This window comes from Carassius auratus, chromosome 27 (assembly GCF_003368295.1).
Source record: "Carassius auratus strain Wakin chromosome 27, ASM336829v1, whole genome shotgun sequence".
NCBI classification, from domain to species: domain Eukaryota; kingdom Metazoa; phylum Chordata; class Actinopteri; order Cypriniformes; family Cyprinidae; genus Carassius; species Carassius auratus.
Genome location: NC_039269.1, coordinates 11,372,884 through 11,396,709, shown reverse-complemented (window position 1 = coordinate 11,396,709; position 23,826 = coordinate 11,372,884). Strand labels below are relative to the sequence as shown.

The 23,826-nt window shown below is 35.9% G+C and overlaps 3 protein-coding genes across 6 annotated transcripts; 2 read left to right on the top strand and 1 right to left on the bottom strand.

Annotated features, from left to right (window-relative positions):
- The first annotated feature begins 20 nt into the window (after nt 1-20).
- On the top strand, nt 21-7,432 carry elavl1a (ELAV like RNA binding protein 1a). Of its 4 annotated transcripts, none has more exons than XM_026205877.1 (7): nt 64-154; nt 1,238-1,297; nt 2,624-2,801; nt 3,242-3,345; nt 3,811-3,964; nt 4,468-4,693; nt 4,830-7,432. In XM_026205877.1, the coding sequence occupies exons 2-7, from the start codon at nt 1,262-1,264 to the stop codon at nt 5,152-5,154; spliced, it is 1,023 nt and encodes a 340-aa protein (XP_026061662.1). In that variant the 5' UTR covers nt 64-154; nt 1,238-1,261; the 3' UTR covers nt 5,155-7,432. The 4 variants fall into 4 exon arrangements, with proteins under 4 accessions (XP_026061663.1, XP_026061662.1, XP_026061661.1 ...); XM_026205876.1 differs by having other exon boundaries at nt 67-154; nt 1,088-1,297; XM_026205878.1 differs by lacking the exon at nt 1,238-1,297 and having other exon boundaries at nt 21-154.
- Nucleotides 7,433-7,533: 101 nt separating this feature from the next.
- Nucleotides 7,534-15,502, bottom strand: LOC113045480 (excitatory amino acid transporter 5-like). The gene is made up of 11 exons (XM_026205875.1): nt 15,229-15,502; nt 14,235-14,314; nt 13,335-13,550; nt 12,459-12,501; nt 12,161-12,371; nt 11,245-11,344; nt 10,637-10,870; nt 10,196-10,390; nt 8,619-8,753; nt 8,413-8,530; nt 7,534-8,266 (listed from the first exon to the last, which is right to left on the bottom strand). Exons 1-11 carry the CDS (start codon nt 15,466-15,468, stop codon nt 8,114-8,116), a joined length of 1,725 nt encoding a protein of 574 aa, XP_026061660.1. The 5' UTR covers nt 15,469-15,502; the 3' UTR covers nt 7,534-8,113.
- A 5,482-nt stretch (nt 15,503-20,984) lies between these two features.
- On the top strand, nt 20,985-23,826 carry LOC113045478 (receptor expression-enhancing protein 6-like). Its single transcript, XM_026205874.1, has 5 exons — nt 20,985-21,269; nt 22,343-22,436; nt 22,598-22,736; nt 23,161-23,317; nt 23,476-23,826. The coding sequence occupies exons 1-5, from the start codon at nt 21,152-21,154 to the stop codon at nt 23,508-23,510; spliced, it is 543 nt and encodes a 180-aa protein (XP_026061659.1). The 5' UTR covers nt 20,985-21,151; the 3' UTR covers nt 23,511-23,826.

The following is a 23,826-nucleotide window of genomic DNA, read 5'->3' as shown; positions in this document are numbered from 1 at the left end:
ATGATAGTGGGAGGGGTTGAGACTTCCGCTTCCTCGGCTGAGTTCCCTAGTGGCGTGTTTTTGTGTCACGAGAGCGCAGCTCCAAAAAAGCCACGTTTTGCTGAAGCTCCTCGTGCGTTCGCTCTACTGCAGAATCGGAGAGACGTTGAAGTTGGTAAGGCGCTAGATACGCATTTAAACTATTGATTTTGTTATATTGGACTTTGTTTATTAGGATTTAGCAATGTTTTAAATCCACTCGGTGTTCGAGGCCTGTCTTTATTTGGGTTAACGTTAGGCCCCTTAGCGCAGCCTGCTCGAGTTTGAACTCGAGAGTTGCATGGGATTTACAGAGCGAGTCATCGCGAAAATATGGGGACGGTGTGTGGGGAACGAGGCCTCGTCTTGTGTGCTGTTTTATTCTGGGGCCTATTTTTGGATAGACGATTCTTTACAAGCATGCTGCTGTGAAAAGCAGCGAGGTTGTTGCTCTGTAGCTAAGATACGAAACCGTAACAATGGCGAGGTAATCCAGACAAGCATGACCGGAAGAGCGACGTCCTGCTGCGGGCCAGTTGTAAATTTCACGCCCCCTCGACTAGGCAGAATTACAAATGTATTTTATTCAGTTTTCCAACAGACCACCAAAGCATGAACAGTGTAGTATTTAAGATTAACCGCCCCATATATTGTATAAATGCACTTTTTTGGCCGTTAATTAATAAAAGAAATGTGAGAAATTATACGAAACCACTCTCTTTGGTAGATTTTATGACATGTTGATTTTTGTTTGGAAAGAATTAAGTGGTTTTTTTCATGTTTGGATGAATGGTCCTTTTATGAATAGTGGAGTACAGAAAAAATAGCTTTTAAACTCATAACTACACATGTAGTATTTACATTGTAGTATTTCATTTTTTTTCCCCATTTATGGAAGCACACATTCAAAAATAAAATATGTAATGTAACCAAGTACACCTTGTATGTAATATGAACATGGAGATTGTGTGAAGGCAGGACAGACTCAAAGTGAGGTACTAAAAATACACGCTGAAACCACACCACTTTTAACAGCCGATGGTTGCTATTCTTTTTTTTCCCCCCACAGGTTATATCAGAAGGTGGCTCATCTTTTTGGCCTTCTTTTATTTTATTTTATTTATTTTACTCTGAACCCCCAAACCTCCTTTGCCTTCCCTTCCACCCCTTCTTGTCAGCGTGTATTTTTATTACCTTATTTTGTTTTTGGGATCTTCAGAGTCGGGATCTGTGACGGCTCTTCATGGCAGTCAGAAGGGGACACGTTAGATACTCAAAAGTGAGTAGAATTTGCGTCCAACAGAGACTGAATGTGGACTGTAAACCATTTATTTATGGTTATACGGAGTCTGTAAGCTGGAGACAGTAGTGTTTAGTGCTTGTAGGCTGTTTTCGTCCATGTAGTGCTGTAGCCTGTGAAAAGCAGGTTTAATGCTCTCATCTGAGGTATGCTTTTAACCCGATGCACTAGACATCTTCTTAGGTGTTGCATAAAGTCTGTCGAAGGTATTTGACCTGGCAAATGCTGCAGAGTTTAACTTTGCTTGTAGGGACCAGCTCACGATGGAAGTAAAGCGACCTGAATAGTCTATGAGCGATTTATCAAAACCTCCAATGTTGGGTTGTAGAAGGGTCAGTAATAATGCTTGTTTGTTTCAGCCTTGAAGGTTGAATGGCTACCCATGTGGAATACACAATAAGACCTCTCTTCTAACATGAATGGGACTCACTGTCTGATATCAGAATAATCACGGGTCACCAGAGTGATCGTTTTCTTCATCTTCACCAAAAATGCCTTGATGAGGTGCTGTTAGACATCTGACAACCCCCATCTTTTTAATATACTGTACCTTATTGTATTTTTTTGTGGCAAATAAAATGATCACGTGCAGTTTCAGCTAGACTCTGTTGGAAGCAGTGTTGATCATGGCATGTAAAATAACTGCAGTACAGTGAGTCCTGTCGACAATTGTATTGGGTCTTTTTCACACACATTTGTTTTAGTTTTTACTGTCTTAACCTGGTATGTATTCTTAGCACTTATAGTTAATGAATGAACTGATTAAAGTCAGATTTTGTAGGGTACATTAAGATAAAGGCAGAAAATTCTCTGAAATGCAGTATTGTCCATGTTTCTGGTTTAAGATATTTTATTATGGCTGGGTTGTAAATTTTTTCCATGAGGCATGATGATTTTGTTTGTTTCATTTAAAGTGGGTATGTGGAATTAAGTATGTAAATGAATAATAAAAAAAAAAAAAATCTATTTTCTGTGTGTCTAATGCAGTTGTAAGATTAAACTCTTGCAGATGCTATTAGTTTGACTAGTTCATCCCTAGATAAAAAAAAAATTAAATGTATATTCTTTAATTGTAAGATCGTCATTCTATTTCTAGCTTGCCAGCCTTATCAATTGAAAAACAAAATTTAGGCGTAATTTTGAGACTCTTTACACAGTTGTATGCAGAAAACTGTCAGGTATCAACAGCATATAGAAGCAGAATAAAAGCAACACAAATGAGTTTGCATTAAATAGCCCAATTAAATGTTGATTCCTGTTTTGTTGCGTATAACTTTCACAGATACCTGTTTTTACTGTTTCCAGGAGGTCTATGACATGTCGAACGGTTACGAAGATCACATGGCCGATGAGCCTAAAGATTGCAAAACAAATCTGATCATCAACTACTTGCCTCAGAATATGAGTCAAGATGAGATGCGCAGTCTCTTCAGCAGCATTGGGGAGGTGGAGTCTGCTAAACTTATTCGGGACAAAGTAGCAGGCAAGTATTTATTAGCACTTGGCTCACTGCTTTCAAATCAGACAACAACAACAACAAAAAGTTAATGTTGAGAAGAGGATCTGAGAAAATGTTTTGTCTTCGTTGGTTTAGGGACGCAGTGTATTTATTTGCGGGGTTTGCCTGTAGCGTGATGTTACTTAAGTTTTTTCAAGATTTGTGACTTCAGACGCATTTAATTGTTCTTTACAATTCTGTAGCCTTAATTTCAGTGTTGACAAAAAAACTTCTTTTTAGTTTCCTTTCTGAGGCCCTTCCGACATATGTAAGTCAATGCGGATTTATTTGTTTGGTGCCATTAATTTTTTTCCCAGAAGTTAAACGCTTGATACTAGGATGTTTTTTTTCTTTGTATTTGGAACGTTTCAACTTTTTTTTTGTTTTGTTTGTTTTATTGTTTTCCTTTTTTTTTTTTTCTCTAGGCCACAGTTTAGGGTACGGATTTGTTAACTATCTTAACCCTAGTGATGCAGAAAGAGCAATCAGTACTCTCAATGGACTGAGACTACAGTCTAAAACAATCAAGGTAATGTGACAAAAGGTGCTCCTGTGTAAAGTTACATGTGTCATTGCTTCAGACCGCCAGTTTTGAGACCAAGGCAGCGAAAACAAATTCAATTGTTGAATTGCTCAGACCTGATGGCATATTATCAATATTATCTGGCTTTTCAATATTTAGATGGATAAATTTTATCTATGGTTTTTACCGGTTGCTTTAATGCTGTTTGAATTGTATAAAAAAACAAAATCAAAATGTTCTATTTATATAAAACAATTTTATTTAACATTTTAAGAAAAAAAAAAATGAAGTAAAAAGTCTTTCAACAATTTGGGGTTTTTGTGTATTAAAAAAAAAAAAGCACAAAATTTGGAGAGGAAAAAAAAAGTAGCCAAAGTTAATTTTTTTTTTGTTAGATTTATTTTAAATGATTCCCCTTTAGGGGAGGTGATTCTTCAAGATCTGATCTTTTATCTTTGCTCTTCCTGACAGGTGTCATATGCCCGGCCAAGCTCTGACACCATAAAGGATGCCAACCTTTACATCAGTGGGCTGCCTAAAACAATGACGCAGAAGGACGTCGAAGAAATGTTTGCACGTTATGGCAGAATAATCAACTCCCGTGTCCTCGTTGATCAATCGTCAGGTCGGTAGATGTGCCTTCCACACCACTTCTTTTTTTTTTTGCATTTTTTTTTTAATAAATAATAATAATGATAATAAAGTGCATTATGACATAACCAAAACTAAAAATATTACTTAAAGAAACATCGTTAAAATCCAGGTATGGATTCCAAACTTGAGAAAAAGCTTCAGTAGACACATGAGTAAAACAAGTTATAAATTCTAAGGGAATCATTTCACTCATAATCTTGTGCCATCCTTTTAAGGATTGGGGTTTGTCTCTCCAAGTTAACAAAATGTTTTTTTTCTGGCAGCAATGGCTAGAATGTCAAATAGACGTTCATGGTGTTCAACTGAGAGACCTAGGGTCCGACTGTAACTCAGATCCAAGCATACGGCTCATACAAAGAACAAATTTTGAGCTCTAATTACTGGACAGTTCCGTAATAAATGGGTGTTACTTTTGTCTTTCACACTACTTGTTGTAGTGTGCATTTAAATGCTTACATTTTGTCCTTATTACAGGACTCTCTCGTGGCGTGGCTTTTATTCGATTTGACAAAAGAGCAGAGGCAGAGGACGCAATTAAGGACTTGAATGGGCAGAAGCCGCCAGGCGCTGCAGAGCCGATCACTGTAAAGTTTGCTGCCAGTCCCAACCAAGTGAAAAATTCCCAAATTATTCCACCGATTTACCACACACAGCCTCGCCGCTTCGGGGGTCCCGTCCACCACCAAGCCCAGAGATTCAGGTGAATGAAGTCAGCTGTTGCGCTTGGTTACTACATCATTCATAAACTGATCTCTCACCCAAATATGAAAACACTTTCAGTCAATAAAACTTTGTGTTGCGTGTCTGATCTAAAAGATGTGATTTCCTGTCTCCAGGTTCTCTCCAATGAGTGTGGACCACATGAGTGGCATGTCTGGTGTTAACATGCCTGGGAACTCCTCGTCAGGCTGGTGCATTTTCGTCTACAACCTGGGCCAGGATGCAGATGAGGGCATTCTGTGGCAGATGTTTGGGCCGTTCGGTGCTGTCACAAATGTTAAAGTGATCCGCGACTTCAACACCAACAAGTGCAAAGGATTTGGGTTTGTTACCATGCCAAACTATGAAGAGGCAGCCATGGCTATCGCCAGCCTCAACGGCTACCGCCTCGGGGACAAGATTTTACAAGTGTCGTTCAAAACGAGCAAGTCGCACAAGTAGAAAAGCAGGGTTGCCAGGAAAATGAAGGAGAGATGTTGTCTGAGAAGCCAGAGAAATTGGCTCCGTTTTGAAAAAGAAAAACTATTATTTTTAGTGTAATCAAGTCTTTGCAAATGTTCACGTTTCGAAGTCTCGTTTAGACATCTGTTTGACAGTTTCTTTTCATTTATTTTAAGATTCAAGCTTGTTGGATGCTTCAAGTGTTTTAGGCGTTCCGGTTTATCCCAATATTTGACCAATTTAGCATTTGATACAAATTTGTGTCTCTGATGTTAGCCTGATATTGTCGCTTTGTGCCATATGTGGTCAGACACCTCATTTACCAGAAGCTGGATTTAAAACTCAGATTCTTTTCTCTCTCTTTTGTCAGTATCTACATCCTACATAGCTCTTCAGTATTTACGATGCCTTAATTTGATGTCATTTTTTCCTGTTTGCCCTCAATGTAGCACTTTTTGGTTTGGCAGGAATCTCACGATCCATCTCACAACAGTTTGTTTATTGAAATCTGAGTTTTAAACGCAGCACGCTGAGTGATTCACTGAGAAAAAGATGTAATTGTAAAGAAAGCAGAGTGTTCAGTGAGGGGGAAATCTTTAAGTGACTTGTTAATATTTTGTAAGGGACCCTCTGAATAGATTGATAACTAAGAAGGACCAAAGACATGAATGGAAGGTTTAGTTTCCCCCAGCAGAGGTGCAGGTCGCACATCCCTAAGCATTTTCCAAAAAGATTTGGACATCTGAATACTAGGTACTGAGTATTTATGTAAAAATGTAATCACAATTGAGCATCAGCATCCTATGTTTATGATTTGCGTTTTTTTTTTTTTTCTTTCTCATTTTGTTTCTCTAGGCTAAAACATACTTTAAGTTTAGTTTGCTCATTTGAAAATAGACATCCAGTACTAATGCATATGCTTTTTAAGACTGCCTTGTGATATTTTTGTGTTTTGTTCTTTTCTTTTTTTGCTTTTGTGTTCCTTTTTGAAATCTTACATTTTGTTTCACATGGCATTTACAATCATTAAATTTTATTTTGTTTTGCTCAACTTTTTGTTTTGTTTCTTTATTTTATCTTTTAATCAGTTCTTTAATTTATCCATTTATAGGTGCAGTGCAGTATAAGTCAACATAAGATCACGTCCATATTTACAGATGGGGTTAGCTGAGTTTTTAGTCCACAAAGACCTCATGGGAAATACTAGATAACCACATTTTGAGGCCTTTTTAGTATTTATATTTCAGGCATTGGACCAAATGGTAAATGTTCAACTTGGCTATCTGACAACGGTTTACTTTGATTTGGCCACTGGTTTGCGGTTTATTTAGCCTTCCTTGGTGGTTCATATTCGATGTGTTTCAGAGGTTTTCAGCTGAAGATCTCCCCGCTGAGCAATGGTGAATCTAGAACCGGGACAGCAGGCTCACTCATAGTCTTACAGTTGTACAGTCATGCCCCCCAGCTTTGACTCCCCTGAGGTCTTCCAGATAGCAGCTTGTAAAGGCCCACATAGGTTCTCCTGTAGTTAGACAAATCCAAATCCATATTTTCCAACACACCTCGTGTAAGATTTTTGATCATTTTCAGCACAGACAGTTCTTATGCTCCCTCTGCTACAAGACTTAAGGTTGGTATTGTGTGTGTGTGCATATATTTATATTATTAGTGACTTACATTTAATCCTAATTGTCTGTTTTTGTACAGTGACACACTATATTCGATCTCGTCAAGTTTGTAATAAGCAGCAGTTTACTATACTCTGATCAACCAGTGTCATGTTACTTTATGGTTCATGTGAACCTATTAGCAGCTTTATAGCCACTGTTGGTTACATGTCCTTGATATGAAACACTTAACCTTGGCATTCTCTTTTTTTTTAGCACGTTTTGGCATATGTGCAATATTTAAAAGTGATTTCATAATAATTAGTAGTAATTATAGCAACCTTCTCCCTGTCCATCTTTTTTGATATCCTGATGTTTCACAGATCACCCTGCACGTCAACAGAGATGCCAGTTGTATGAAATATCAAGTAGAATTTACTGGATGGTTGCTTGTTTTAAGCCTTAATTTATGTAGGAAATACTGGAAGATTACTGAATGGTGGAATTTATTTATTTAGCTTACTGTGTACGGTTTTATGTGTTGATATTGATGAGTGTGTCTTAATTTTTTAATGAAATACTTTTTGATTCTACAGTGAACATCTGTTATGAGCTACTGTCTAACATGTAGATGTGAAATAAAATATCGGCCATCACTGCAAATCTGGAAATTTGTGTCTTGGTATTAGTGAACTAGGGGGTAAAACTTTCAGAAAGATCCATATTAAGATTCCATATCAAACCATTTTCTACACATTTTAGGTTTCAATTATAAACCAGTAACCAGTAGTTCCAGTTCTTTTACGGTATGAATAACACAATGTTAATTTATTTCTTTTATTGAGAAAACCAACAATTTGTAATGTACAGCGACTTATCCAAACATGATAATCAAATTGCCATCCCAGATATATTGAACAGAGGAATTGTGCACAAAGAACACAATGAAGCACAACACAATCTCTGTTCTTACAGTCATCACAAATCATATTTTGTAGTCACTGTACACTGTATGACAAGGCAACTGATGATCCATATCTGGAGCCCCAGTCGACCTGCTACTTGTGTAATGCTTCTCTTTTGGATGTGGTGGTATTATTGTGGTCTGTCATTTACTACTGCATTTTAAGGCAAGTCTAGAAGAAAATTTTTTTATAATTTACAAAACCCCCAAGTTAATGTGTCAAAAGCACCCAAATGTTCTAATCTTTCAAGGTCACCAAAGGCGACACTTTTGGTAACCGTTACATCTGTGATGTAAAAAGACAGAATGGCACAAAGTGGAGGAAAAGGGGGAAGGTTTTTGTGAAGTAAAGGCAACTTCTGCTCCTGCTTGGGATCGTCTGTCAAAGTTAAACTTGGCAAAGGTTATAACAGGGAGTCGGCCTCTCGATCACCTGATCACCGACAACCTCTAAGATGTAGTCCCTGTTTGCCAGAAGTGGAACCTCAGATGTGGGAAAGCTCTGCACGCTTTGGTTTCCGAATGATATCATGGTATCTCGCTGCAAAACACAACATAGATATTATTGCAGCTGTAAAAATATGATACTATTATTGTTCCTGGAAAGCAACAGACCTGTACAACACTAGCTTATTTCCTAATTAGGTATATAGACATATAAATGAGTACATGGTGGTTATATCTTACTCTCTCGGAGTTGCTTGAGGATTGGATGTCTTTCTGGAAGTCCTTCCTGCACACATGAGCCATGATTCCTGCTGCTAATGCATCTCCAAGCACATTGATCATTGTTCGAAATCGGTCCCTGATGAAAAAGATGCATGAGATTGACGCTCATTGAGCTACTTTTGTTGTGGTGTATATGCTGTAGTATTTAAGTGGATTGTACTTACAGGATCCAGTCGATAGCTACAATAAGTGAGATGTCATCTGGAGGCAAACCCACTGAGGTAAGAACGATAACCATGGTAACAAGGCCAGCCTGAGGGATTCCAGCTGCTCCGATGCTCGCCGCTGTCGCTGTGATACTGAGAATAGATGGTCATAGATTGGTACATGCAGCTTTGTTACTGTACACTATTGGTCAAAGTAACAAGTTTAAAATAACAGTTTATGTTTTCTCTTTTGTATATTTTAAAATGTAATTTATTCCTGTGATGGAAAAGCTGAATTTTCACCAGCCATTACTCCAGTCTTTAGTGTCGCATGATCCTTTAGAAATCATTCTGATATGTTTATTTCATGCTTAATCATTATAATGCTTCTTATTATCAATATATATATATATATATATATATATATATACATATATTTTTTTTTTGTGTTGAATTAAATTGATTCTTTGATCAACATACAGTTTGAAAGAGCATTTTTACAAATAGAATCAATTTAATGTGTCTAATGTGTGTGGAAAAGTATCAAAGGGTTATTTCACAATTTTTTTTTTTTAATTATGTCATTAATTACTAACCCAGTCATGCTGTACCAAACTCATAAGACCTTTGTTCCTCTTCGGAGCACAAATTAAGATATTTTTAATGAAATCTGAGAGCTTTCTGACACTGTATTGACAGCAACGGAAATACTACATTTAAGGTCCAGAAAGGTAGTACATAATTAAAATAGTCCATGTGACATCAGTGGTTCAAATTTAAATATATGAATGTATATGTTTTTTTTTTTTTTGCAAGAAAACAAAACAAAACAAAACAAAAATCTTACCTTCCATGTCAGTCTTCACCATGCGTTCCCGAGAGTACCATGACACATGCATTGTGACATATAGAACCCAGATGCGCTGTGCCTTGTTTACAAGCAGACAAAACAGTCTTTGTAAACTTGCAATTTCTTGCCATTTTTATGCAGATGATGAACTATGAAAGATGGACTTTGTATTGTCAGAATGGCACCTCATGCATCAGCAGGACCACACACATGCATCCCGGTACCCTCATGAACGTGTCGAAGACAGACACCTCACAGTTCATAACTTCATAACATTATGGTGAAACCACTGATGGACTTTTTAACAATGTCCTTACAACCTTTCTGGGCCTTGAAAGTGCTAGTGGTGTTGCTTTGTGTTCAGATGATGAAATTTCCTATGGGTTTGGAACAGCATTAAGGTGAGTAATTTATGACTGAATTTAAATTTTTGGGTTAACTATACCCTTAAATTTTTACATCAGAATGATTTCTGAGGGTTCATGTGACAATGAAGACTGGAGAAATGACTGCTGAAAATTTAGCTTTGGCATCATAGGAAAACTTGACCATTTAATATACATTACAATAGAAAACAGTTATTTTAAATTGTAATATTTCACAATATTACCATCTTACTTTTTTTATCAAATAAATTGAGCAAAAAATAAATAAAAAAAATAACTATTCTAAATTCTAAATACTAACAATTCTAAACTTTTGACCAGTAATGTATATTATTCTGAATGTAACTGAAATACTTTACCTAATAGTAACAAGTTGTCCGAAGTCAAGCTCGTACTCATTGACCTGGGCTATGAAGATGGCTGCCACTGCTTCATATAGCGCTGTGCCATCCATATTGATAGTAGCACCCACAGGAAGTACAAATCGAGCGATTTTGCGATCCACGTGGCAGTTTTCCAGTAAGCACTTCATTGTAATTGGCAAAGTAGCTGAACTGGAAATAAAGAATTATTATTTAAATTGACAAATTACTTTAAAAGGAACAAAACCATTAGATGCATATTTCAAATTGTACAAATAGAAATGTTAGAATTCAAAATCCCTTGGTATACCACAAGAAAAACACCTTGGTTATTACATTTTATGTGATTTAGTGGAACTATTCCCTGAAATAGATCATGGATTAACATTATGTTTATGTTTCAGCAAGCTGAAAGGCTGTTTAAACCGGCTTCCTTACCTGGATGAAGTTGCCAAAGCGATAACTAGAGCCTGGAGGAGGCCACGGATATAGTTAAAGGGGTTTTTCCTAGTGAACAGGAAGAAGAACATCGGCAGCAAAATCACACCATGGACGAACAGTCCCGCCAGAACCGTCATGAAGTACATCCCAAGCTTCTCCGCAAGGACCACAGGATCATGCATGTCCAGGATCTTTCCAGCAACCAGAAATACGATTCCAAATGGGAAGTACCTGTACAAAGAGACAGGAGTGTTAAAACTATATATATTTATAATTTGCTTATTGTAGGTGCCATCATTTGACTGAGTTTTAAATGCATTACTGACTGACTAAAACAGCATTCAGCATTCAGCTGACTCTTTTAGCCCAGAACAGCTTTCTACTGCCAACCACATTTAGTGTGTATTAAAGAGACAACTGGCTCTTCATTTGTTTTGATCTGAGATTCTGCTTTATTGGCAGACAAATGCTGCTTCTACAGGTCTGCATGTCTTTCTTTGTAGTTATGTAGTATGTCTTATAGTGAACATTTCTGTCATAGTTGAAATTACAACTCTCTAGTGACAGCTAGTTTATTTTGGGTGAACCAATCCACATCTACTCACCACATAGCAGCATTGATGATCTTCATAACACATTCATTAATGCAAAGACACACATTTACTAGGGGTGAACCTCTGGATCCCATTCTACCAAGCAGAAGACCTGGGGAGTCAGAAAAAGCCAAGTAAGTATATATAATATATATATATATATATATATATATATATATATATATATATATATATATATATATATATATATATATATATATATATAATATATAATTTTTTTAGTTACTACTTTTATTTAGCAAGGACTAAACAGTAATCAAAAGTATCAGTAACAATTTATTACTAAAGTTTCTATTCCAAATAAATGCTTTTTACATTTTCTATTTATCAAAGAATATTGAGAAAAAAAAATGCATGGTTAATATAAAAATGTTACATGTACAATGTTTTAAACAACAAAAGTATGTTTTTAAGAAGCAAGTCAGCATATTAGAATGATTTCTGAAGGATCATGTGACACCAAAGCCTGGATACATTTTTTATCAAATAGATATACCCTTGTTGATCAACGCGTATGTATTTACCCCATGAACAGCCTTTCAGCTCGCTGCAACATAAACAAATGGTAATCCATGATCTATATCAGGGACCTTCTACCATTTTTTTTTTTTTTTTACATATCCCAAACTTTTGAACGGTATTTAGAGTCTTTTTTTTTATATATAGAAATCACAAATCCCTCTTATTCCTGATGCAATGGATTACATCCCACTCCACGTGTTCTTGTTAATATGTTTCATTAGATGAGTTACATGTTGATCTAAATTGTTTAAATTTAAATAAATCTAGTCACCATTGTCACCATTGACCACAAACCCAAATCAGTAGTAACTAGCATAATCTAGTCTAAGATTATCTTTTCTGCAGGGTCATAGTGCAATATAAGACTATTGTCTGCTATACACACCCATAGTGGCAGAGAAAATGACGATTCCTAGCACGTTCATCCCATTGCTTTTCCCTGGTACAATTTTGTAGTGTATTTCAGGAGGAGGAGTGAGTTCCAGAAACACTGGGTGACCCATCATGGGGTTGTCATAGTCTGGCATGATGTACACAAAGTTGGCTTGCGATGATTTTTCACTGTTTTTAAAATTGGGCACAAGTTCTGTTTTATACTGAAACAGAACAGCACAGATGGACTAGGATTAGATACAAAACACTGTAGAATATTAATTTCTCTGGTCTTCATGTGTTTCTCTCACCTGCTGAAATGTGGCTTCAATCAGATTGGATGGAATCATGTTCCTGTTGGAAAAACACACAAAATCTGTCATACATAAGTCCACAGATTTAAAACAATCCTGGACCTTTTAGCAAAATGGTTAGTTGTCCTGAGTATTACTAGACTGTTTTCTGACGCCAATACATGCCAAAAATGACACTTTGTTTGTTTTAGAATCATTTGATTTGACTATGGTGAAAGGTTATGTCACAAAGCTAGTGTGATTTATCTCAGCCTGAAGAATGGGAGGACAGAGGCTATCAGCTAATGCTTTATTTATAAAGTACACATTCTACTGGCGCGTCCCTGACAACAATCCAATTAAATCTGGTCCAGAGCTCAGGAGCATGTTTCACAATCAGGAAAAGCCGTGTCATTCACAACCTCGTGGGTGACTCTCTAAATATACCTAATGCCAATCCTTCTGTCCAGTGACAGGATAGAGCGAAAGGGAAGCTTAAGCCTCGAAAGCTTGACTGCAGCTTGAAAGTGGTTATGTAAGTTCAAGACTTTTCTTAGACTGATCAGTAAAACTGAAATGAATGAAAAGTTCTTTCTGCTTGAACAGAGAAACTAACATAAACACTGGTAACATGTTTGAAATAATCAATATCTGACAGAAAATGCTGAAACTGTAACTTTCAGGTTTCAGCAAATGTGTATTCCCATTTGCAGAGCAAATAAACAAAGTGCCACCTATACCAATAAGCTATTGTCTGTTTTAACTGAAAGGCGGGACTTCCTTTTCTACAGCAGTCCTTTCCTGTTTATATTTTTTAAAGTTGTCTGTCTCCTCCCACTTATACTGTTTCGGTCAAAAACCATGAGGCAGCTTCGGTTTTTACTGTTAAGTTACCTGATCAAATCAAGCAGGGCATCAGCAGAGGTCATCACTGGCCCTCCGGAGGCTTTATGTCCCTCTTTTTCAGTACCGGTTCCAGGATGAATGATCAGTACCAGAATAATCCCCACAATTACAGCAATGAAGGTAGTCCACAGGTAATATGTGATGGTAAGAAGGCCCAGACGTCCACTGGCCTTGGTGTCCATAGCAGACAAGCCAGACATTAAACTGTGAGGAAAGTGTTTGTGTTTCAGTCATAAAATGAATATAAATATCACATCAAATATCTCACATATAGCTGCCTCACCTAAATGCAGACACATTTCTTTTTAATTATAAAACGGATAGTTCCGTTCCTTGATTCTGATTGGCTGAGCTTGAAGCTGTTGTAAATTACTTTGTTTACGTCTGGGTTTGCTGGCTGCAACCTCAACCGTTTCTGAGGAACTACATTGTTTGGCGGAATAATACTGTTTTTGTGAATATTGTAATTTTTTTTTTGCTTTGTTTTATTTTGTGAAACCTTGCTACATATTTGGAATAACCGTTTTAACGTCGCTAAAGCACGTTATAGAACGCTTTTGTCTAACAACTCCCCTTAGTTGTTAGAAATTCACTGCAAAGTTTACCATGGCTTCTTGGGCCTTATTGCTTTATTTTAATATAGGTTGACTGCAGTTAATTTAAATAATTAGTAAAAAATTTTAAATAACTATTTTTTAGACTCTATATACCTTATAACAATACACTATTCCACTATTTATCAAAAATGATATTTTTTTCTTGTTTTTTTTTTTCATTTTGTTGTTTTTTCCCAAAAAATATCAAATAAAGCCCAAATTTGTTCTCATGAATACTGACATCTTGAATTACAGTGAAGAACTGAAAAGCAGCGACATGGTGTGTAGTTACCTGGATGTGATGAGAGGAAGAATCAACATTTTCAGCATTCTCATTAGAAGTTCTCCAGGAAAAGAAAAGTAGATTTTTGCCTGAGGGAAAAGGAAAAACACGTCTTTAAGTAAGATTTGAATTCACTTCAAACATTTAAACTCCCCTAGAATTACTTTCAATATATTTAGGCTACTATTTCTGTGATATCCCTGGAGAATTATGTCAGTTGATTTACTAAGTTATGCTTGATTCTCCTTAGCTGACCTTGTAAGCTCTTTGGAGTTTATTTATGGGTAACAAAAGCCAGATGTCACATCCTCAAGTAGCAGCACTAATATTTGTGAATAAATAAATATATATATATATTATTTCTTCTTCACAAAATCTTGTTACATTGTTTTATTTGTCTTCTATATTGTCATTTTAGCAACTGCACTACTGTTCTTGACATTTATTGACATTAATTTCTGATGTACCTAACATTTAATGCATTTGTATATGTATTTTATGGTAATTCTGACTATATTGTGGAAAATAGATATAAATTTGCACACACAATGTTAATAAGTGCTTTTTAAAATCATGCTAGACATGAATATTTGTTTTGTGACTACTGTGTGTACTTGTCCTGGTGCACTGCTTTATGCCATAGATTTTCATAAGTGCATTAAGTAATCTCCTGTAAACATTTATATTATTTAATGATGTGTCTAAATGGTTGTCTTTGCAAATCAACATTCCAATAGAGTTTGACTTGGCTTGAATCCAGAAGATTCCTTTATTCAGTTACTATAATGACTGTACTTAACATTCAGCTACTAGTGCATTCATTTTATAAGCCACAAACAATTAGAATTTTAGATGAGCAACCTTTTAACCTCTCTGTTCTTATAATAACCCCCCCCCCCCACAAAAATTTAAATTTCTATTCAAAATAGTCATTCCACTGCTGATGTTGGGACTCAAAACAGATATAACAATACCAAATTTGAAGCTTTATGGTCCACATTACCTGTGTTGACAAGTTCAAGCTTCTTAACGTGAATCCCACCGCACAACCCGACATCACTGCTAACACTGACAAGGTGAGCAAGCCGTTCCTTTTGCAGTAATCCTTTACCCATTCACGAAACTTTGGAGGTATTGAGTTCTTGATAAGGTTCTTGAAATATTCCACCATGTTTCTCAAGGGGCTCACCGGAGTGGAATGGCATTGGGAAGATGAGCTTGAGCTGCTCTGGTTCTCATCCATGCTATGACCTGTGTGGGCAGCAAGTGTTGCGAGAGCGATTCTGCGTAAACCTTTTCTAACAACAGATTAAGTAATCAAGTACAGATCCAAACCCATGCCTTCACAACAGCACAGTCAGAGACGATTACAAGGAATAAGGGTATTAAAATAACCTAGTCAGAGTCTGGAGGCCATTGACTGTGGAAAGATAAAGGGGTGAAGCACTAATCCTAAAATACAAGGTCAGTGTGGGTTCAGTTTCAAAACAATATGAGTTAAAAAAGTTATGGTTTATTTTAAAAAAGGTTACATTGCAAGAAGTATGACATGGCTATATGGGGAGGAATGAGTAAGGGATATGACACAGGCTCAAATCGACATGAGCAGCAGAAAATCTGAAACCTGCACTAACCACTAGACCACAGCTCCAATTTGTTTTAAATAGTTAATAATGACATTAAACATAAACCAAAACATCGTTTTATGTAATCAAACCAGATGAATATAATAGGTTTTAAAAAGTTTAAAGAGTTACTAGTATGTTATACCCAGGCCCATCTAGCAAAATTAGAGAATCTTGAAAAAATGTATTACCGCATTAGATGACAGTTCATATCATATTTAATCATACAGCCATGATTAAATAATTTCCTCCAAAGTTGTTATAGTTCAAAACTGAACACATTAAAGCTCAGACTTAGAAGGAATATGTTATATATTAGATACTCCTTTAGATTAAAAATAAAATAAAATAAATAAATTATATATACATACATACATACAATTAGACCATATAAGGAATAGGAGCAGTTCAGCAGAGTGAGTCAAAAGCAATAAAATACTGTCAGTTTGTCTTTCTAGCTCACATGGGAGAAGGACGTTCCTAGTTTTGCCAGCTTTTACTACTTCTACTCAGAACACATGGGGTGGAGGCTATTCAGAGATAAAGGACATGCCCCTTATTAGTTTGAACGTCATGCCTTAATAGGATTTCTGTCACTGCACTCTACAGGCATTTCCGACATCAGTGTGTACAGAGGTCTGGTATTGATTTAATTACCAGACAGCAGTGGAAGACCTTATATGTGATAAGAGAGTGCAGGGAATGAGGACATGAATGACCAAAACTCCTCATTTGCATGTTAGAATGAGTTTTGCCACATATACATACATTTTGCCATATATACATATCGCCTGGCTGTATGTACATCTATTTAAGTCAGTAATTAAAGAAGTTCATGCAGTAGTTCTGTTTTCACTCAAAATCCAAACCCCTGCTTGCTCCATCATAAAAAAAAAAAAACAATACAAAATCAGTATACAAAGCTGTGGTGGATTATTTGTGTCCCTGAAAGTTTTAAGTGAATAAATTGCTTTTTAACCCCCCCCCCCCCTTGTCTTTTGGAAGCTGCATTTAAAATCCACAAATTGGCTCATAAATCTGAGTTTGAATGAATGGGCATGACGCATATGGGTATCTTTGTATTCAAATAAATTTCAGTATTCATCTTACAGTGTATGGACTATTTTATGGTGTACGTACAAAAATCGTTGACTTCTCAATAGGAAGTTGACACACACAACATGGATTTAGCGTAGACTTAACTTGAGAGGCTGGAATTTCTCCAAATGAAGACTTGATTTCATGAAATGATGAAGACCATCACAGGCAAATACAGCGGTGTCTCAAGTGCGATCAGATATAGCAGAAATATACACTGACTGAATCATAAACCTGCAACTGCTTTGACGTCACAGCATTTTACCCTGCATAAAGCACAGAAATGGAGACACTGAAAAGTCATTAGTCATTAGTGTGACTTGACAGGCAGCCTCAACTCAGAGCGTAAACGCACGTTATGGCAGTAGTAGATAGTCAATCAGAAAACTCTATATGCTTTTAAGACCACAAAATGTACACATGCTCTAAATCTATACAGTAAGAGATACTGTACTGTAGCACAGAGTACTGTCACACAGTTTGGCCAAATGGCAGTGCTAATGATCAGTTAAAAAAGTAATTCTGTGAAAAGCGGATTAGGTCCTCTGGACAATTAGCACATCCTCTGCAGGCACAACATAGTGTTGTTATCCATTGTTATTTGGTCTGATGACTTTAAGAGTTAGGGAACACATGCCTGACATTTCTGGCATTGTGAGCAGTCAGGGGATGTGTAGACACATGATAGTCTCAATCAATTCAGACACCCAGCTAGTTTAAATCAAATAAATTCAGGGAGGGGTGTGTGTGTGTTCCAGAGGTGTGTTAATACTGGTCGGAGGATTAAATGGATTAACATGACCACAACAAAAGCCTGATAAAAAAATAAAATAAATTACCTGTGAAGAATCAGTATTTCATGGAAAATTTAAATAAGAATGATTAGATGACGGTAAACCAGAAAATCACACCTGAATATGTGTTTGACTAAATTTTCTACATTAAATCTGTTAAATTGTTCCTACATATTGACAGATATTTGATATCGACGTTAGGTAGGATTAGTGTCAATATCAAAAATCTGGCAATATGCCACTAATCTTCAGTTTTTAAACACCTCCTAACTGGGTTTCATAAAAACGTCTTACGCACATATTTCTTGCATATTTTAGCTGCTCATGTTTAAAACATCTGTCATTTTGCCAGGGGAGGGCGTTCCTCTTCGTTCATGATGTCCCTCATTTTAACAACGTTGGTTTAATGAAATGTTTTTTTTTTTATTTTAGGTGCTGTTTTAATTGAACTTCACGGTAATTTAAGGTAATATGACACACATTAAATGTTTTAGTAGGCTATATAGTTAGACCTATATAGTGTCTATCCTTCTTTCTCATTGGCAGGTGAACCACTGTAAAGAAAACGAAATATTTGGGACATGTGATAAGAGATGACCTCTGTGATGATGATGATGATGATAATGATGATGTGCAGCGTCAGTGTGGAAAACTGTATGGGCAGGCAAACATGCTGGCACTTAAATTCCACGTGTGCACACTTGATGTTAAAATCTCACTCTTCAAAACCTACTGCACTCCACTGTATACTGCCCACTTGTGATGTAATTTTAGTGAGTCGAAAATGAAAAAACTTCAAGTGGCTTATAATGATGCACTGAGAATTGTGCTTAAAGTTCCTAGGTGGTGTAGTGTCAATGAATTGTTTGTGTATAATAATGTACCCACTTTTAACACTGTTTTAAGAAATCTTATGTATAGATTCATGTGCAGGCTAACAGCATCTAAGAATATGATCATTGTGTCCATAGCTGATGTTTCTAAGAGTGACACAAGGTATACATCTTGCTTTTGGAAACATTGTTTTTTAATGATGCCTTGTCTGCATCATCCTTAAATGTTTTTTTTATTGTTTTATATGTATTTATATATATACATATATATATATATATATATATATATATATATATATATATATATATATATATATATATATATATATATATATATATATATATATATATATATGTGTGTGTATTTTGTTGTCTCTATGGACCTATGTCTTGAATAAAAGTTGATTGATAAATAGTATAATATATAGTTTATTGTAGTATATAATATGTGTCATTTGGATAAATGACCATATGATCAAATCATCATAGTCAAAATCTAAGCAAACTTCTTTGGTACGTCATTATGAAAGGGGTTGTTGATTGCGATTTCACTTTTTTAACGTTAGTTAGTGTGTAATGTTTCTGTTTGAGCATAAGTTGCATTGTTGAAAGTTCAGTGCAAACGGAGATATCGTATTTTAAAATTCTGGCAGTTTAATGCCTACAAAAACGGTTGGTAAGGGACTACAAAGAGCTTCTTCCCAGGACCGTTACGTCATGAACCCAAGATAAACCCCGCCCACGGGAACACACAACAAAGGGGGCGAGGCCATGGTGTGCTGCTGTAGAGAAGAGGAAGAGAAAACTAGTCTGTTCTAAAAAAAGTCTTCTAATGGATCCCAAAGTAAAAAAAAAAAAACAAAGTTCTAAAGCATCTCTCTCTGAGGGATGGGATGTTCAGACGCGCTCAAGGCAGTTAAGCGATTCACAACACACTGAGCCAGCTGACCAATCTCAGCCCATTGCATATTTCTGAGGGAGGGGATTTAAATAAAAGGAAATAATCAAGGTGTTTGTCAGAGAAGGGACTGGTGTGGTAAATTATGTAAAAAATAATGCATTTAAAAAAAAATGAAGCATGAAAACATGTTAGACTGCACCCCATAAACACAATCAAGCCTAGAAAGAAGAACAGTCAACCACCCCTTTAAGAATATGAGTTAAAAAAGCATTAATTTAAAAAAGCATTCCTTTAAAAAACATTTATTATTATAAATATTGGATAGGCCTACTAAAAATAAAAATCTATATTTTAGAATTCTATTATTATTATTATTATTATTATTATTATTATTATTATTATTATTAGTTAAATTAATAATAAAATGACTTTTATTATTTGTGAGGAAATGTTCTTTTTTTTTAATAAAAAACAAACAAACATTTTTTTTAGATAATCTCACTCATATCAATAAGTTGTATAGTTGCTTCTGTCATAACTCAAGACCCTGCTTTGGCTGAGAGCTGAATGAATTGGTATTATAAAACACCAGTTTGACAAATTATGGAATGGAACATTTTATGATTTTTTTTACAAACTGCTGCTCAGACAGGGGTCTGAGGAAAGGTGAGGTGGTACCAGTAAACACAGTGATTATCTCTTAATGTGAGACATCTTATATATGACACTCATTTGGCTTATCACTCTCTCCATAAATTGCTGTGAAGAGTATAGGTGGAAAGATATCCCCAAAAATAAATAAATAATAATAATAAACAGAGTTCACCTGCCAATAAGATTGTATTCACTAAGAAAATTATACTAATACATTTGGTTAGATTATCATCATGGGTTTTAGCACCACTGAAAGCTTTTGTGTTGAACAAGGATATAGTAAAATGAAATCCAGATATTAATCTCTTAAACAAATTATCCCTGACTGACTCCATTGTTCTGTAAAACAAGATGGTTTCATCTTATACAGCCCACTGAAGCAGTTAATAGGCTATGTAATTTATCAGTTGGAGCCAAGGGTTCCCTTTGATTTTTTTTTAAAATCTACATACAAACAAAAGTCAAACGAGAATTAAAAAAAAGCTTCTGATGAGAGTGACAATGACAATTAAGCTGAGGGAACCCGTGGCGAAACAGCCTTTAGGATTGACTTAAACATTCAAATTTAATTAATTAAATTATAATTTAGAAATTGTATATTTTGACACTCAGCTAATAGGACTTCAAACAGGACTGCAGTGGGCTAAACCATAGGGTAAACGGAGAGGCAGTATAACAAGGTTTTTTTTTTTTTAAAGAAATCCATACTTTAATTTAAAGATCTGCTAAACGCCTCCTTCCTTCAAAGCTATTGTGTTCTCAGTCAAAAAGCAACATTTACGTAGCATTTCAACAGAATCGTAATCACCTGTGAGGGAGGCGGAATCATCCAGTGCTATTAGTTTCTATTGGTCCCCGTAGACCCGCCTGTAATGAGCCAGTCCTGTGCTGCTGTAAAGGAAACAAACTTTCAGCTAGTGTTAGTTTGCTTGGAAATTGGGTTTGCTTGGCTTGAAAAACTAGTTTACAGCTCTGGCAGTGGTCACTACATTTTGCTGTACTATAAACGAGGAAGGACAAAATGTTCAATAGTGTTACAGAACGCCACGAAGCGTTTTATAAGCAGAAGAATGTGGTAACGGATTTTCTAGCGGTTTTAGAGGAAAAAACTGGAGTTCAGAAACGGTACATTGCAACAGGTACGTGCCTGGTTTTAGACTTTTGGTTTGGAAGCAGCATCTTTAATTATTTAGTCAGGAATACATAAACCTATGTATTTAAGTTGTATTGGCTATCAGCTGCCAGGCTTTGTTGGGCTTGTGTGAGTTAAAATGTTTTCTTTGTAAACATTACAATTGAATCTATTGATTTTCTTAATAAAAGTATGAGCTTATTCTTTAAATACGTGACTTAAGTTTGTGTTACCCTTAAAGACTTGTTAAATGTTGTATCTGGGTGCAAAGGGCTCTGGGAGTCATAGGCTAATGATAAGACAAGGAAAGTCCGAGTCAACGGATTGTTTTTTTTTTTAAAGTGGGGACTCTGAACAAAACAACGATTCAGTGGATCTTTTGCTTTCTGCTGAGATTAATAATTATATCATTACTAGTTGCCCGACATGACCTGGTAGGCTATATTTTGTTCTCTAAGTTCAACTGTAGACACGTTTTGTTGTTTCTTAAAGTTTTACATTAAGATTTTATTAACCGACACTTCATAGATTGAGTCGATGAATAGTTGAAGCTGATTCAGTTTTTTTTCGTTGAGTAATCCGGTTTTGAGAATCGGTTCACTCGATTCATCAAATTGCTTCCAAAAATCAAACATTAGTTCTCTGCTTCGCGTGTTTGTGTGACAAGAACCGATGCCGCACGATCAGTTTTTACCCCGAGGGCTATCTGACGTTTCCCTGTTGCATTTGCAGCTCTTTGTTTTAACACACACACACACACGCACACACACACACAAACCCTGCTTTATTGAGGAGCATCCAGCAAATGATCTATTAAGTGCCATTATCATATCTGATTTTTTTCTAGCCGCTCCCAAGAGCTTGAAGGGTTATTTTTAACCATGTAGTAGCCTATGTTCTCAAGTGTCTGTGCAGAATTGCAGTGGCTGGACTACATAAGACATGTTTCCCTATGATCACATAAACACACAAATCAGCCTTTATTTGTGCTTTTTGCATCCTGTTAGGACACCAAACACCCTAAATGCCCTTCTTCATTTTATCAATGGCAGTGATCACGTGTCTCTGTATGTTCTGCAGGTGCAGTATCTATTGTCTCACTCTATCTGTTATTTGGATATGGTGCATCCCTTCTCTGCAACTTGATTGGTTTTGCATACCCAGCGTATGCCTCGTAAGTATGCATGACATGTCAAATTTCACAAATGTCTAGTATGCATATTGGGGACAGATGTTAGACCTGGAGAACCGCACAGATGTGTTTGCACAGCACAATAATGAGAGCAGCCCACAATGACTGGCCTGTTTTCACATGTTATTCTGTTTCTCATGCAGCATCAAAGCCATTGAGACCAACAATAAAGAAGATGACACCAAATGGCTAATCTACTGGGTGGTTTATGGACTCTTCAGTGTGGCTGAATTTTTCTCTGATATCTTCCTCTTTTGGTTTCCCTTTTACTATGCTGGGAAGGTAAGGTGTTTTATTATTAAAATATTTTTTAATTCCACTTAAAATACATTAAAATACAGTAGCTATTAAATAATAATGTGAAATGGTGAAATATTACTTTTTAAAATGTTCTATTTTAAAAAGGCATCACTCCTGATCTGGTATTTTAATACTATTTCTTATTATAAATGTTGAAATCAGTTTTGCTGAAATTATTTATATATATATATATATATATATATATATATATATATATATATATATATATATATATATATATATATATATAATATATTTTTTTTTATTTATTTTAAACTGTGATACATGTTTAGTTTGTTTATTGAATTGAACGTTTGAATAGCGAAAAGAACAGCATTTATTTGAAATAGAAATCATATTTTTGAACACTGGCAGCAAATGTGTAGCTGACATGTATGTATTTCAGTGCCTGTTTCTGCTGTGGTGCATGGTTCCGGTCTCCTGGAATGGTGCTCAGATCATATACACACGTATGGTGAGACCTTTCTTCCTCAAACATGAAGCAGCATTCGACAATGTTGTCAGCGACTTGAGTGGAAAGGCCAAGAGTGTGGCAAAGGAAGGTAAACCATAACGTCCTGTCATCAGAAATCCATCATCAGTTCACTCTGTCTCTTATTAAATTAGTGGCTCTGTCTTCTGTAATACTTGATTTATTTAGTTTTACATCAGTCTTCATGATCCAACTCAAGTTCTGTTTTCCTCTGCCTTTTTCCAACAGGCTTCACTTTGTTGAACAGTGATAAAGGGAAATGATTTGAAGGTCGTGATGTGAAGAATCATTTTACCAGGAGCCTTGTTTACATTTGCCTTAATATTTTTGGCTGCCATATTGTTTGTCACTAACCCACTAACTGCATCTGAGCCAGGCAGCACAATCACCCGAAAACGGCCCTTAAATGTTCTTGAATTTCTTAAATGTCCACAAATGTTTTTGGGATACTATTCTTTGTTCGTCCTATATTTTAGCACTTTGACCAATGAAAGAACTGTTGAAGTCACTGTCTTTTAATAAATTAAACTGGAAGGATCTATGCCTAAATATAAAAACATTAAATAAATATATATTAAA

What these genes read in the sequence shown, in the direction of transcription:
- LOC113045480 (XM_026205875.1), bottom strand. Translation starts at nt 15,468, where the DNA reads ATGGATGAGAACCAGAGCAGCTCAAGCTCATCTTCCCAATGCCATTCC. An exon ending in GTAGCTATCGACTGGATCCT is followed by an intron (nt 8,531 to 8,618) that starts GTAAGTACAATC and finishes CTTTTTCATCAG; the next exon opens with GGACCGATTTCGAACAATGA. An exon ending in CCTCAAGCAACTCCGAGAGA is followed by an intron (nt 8,267 to 8,412) that starts GTAAGATATAAC and finishes TGTGTTTTGCAG; the next exon opens with CGAGATACCATGATATCATT.
- LOC113045478 (XM_026205874.1), top strand. Translation starts at nt 21,152, where the DNA reads ATGTTCAATAGTGTTACAGAACGCCACGAAGCGTTTTATAAGCAGAAG. An exon ending in GCATACCCAGCGTATGCCTC is followed by an intron (nt 22,437 to 22,597) that starts GTAAGTATGCAT and finishes TTTCTCATGCAG; the next exon opens with CATCAAAGCCATTGAGACCA. An exon ending in CCTTTTACTATGCTGGGAAG is followed by an intron (nt 22,737 to 23,160) that starts GTAAGGTGTTTT and finishes TATGTATTTCAG; the next exon opens with TGCCTGTTTCTGCTGTGGTG.
- elavl1a (XM_026205877.1), top strand. Translation starts at nt 1,262, where the DNA reads ATGGCAGTCAGAAGGGGACACGTTAGATACTCAAAA. An exon ending in TACAGTCTAAAACAATCAAG is followed by an intron (nt 3,346 to 3,810) that starts GTAATGTGACAA and finishes TCTTCCTGACAG; the next exon opens with GTGTCATATGCCCGGCCAAG. An exon ending in CCTCGTTGATCAATCGTCAG is followed by an intron (nt 3,965 to 4,467) that starts GTCGGTAGATGT and finishes TCCTTATTACAG; the next exon opens with GACTCTCTCGTGGCGTGGCT.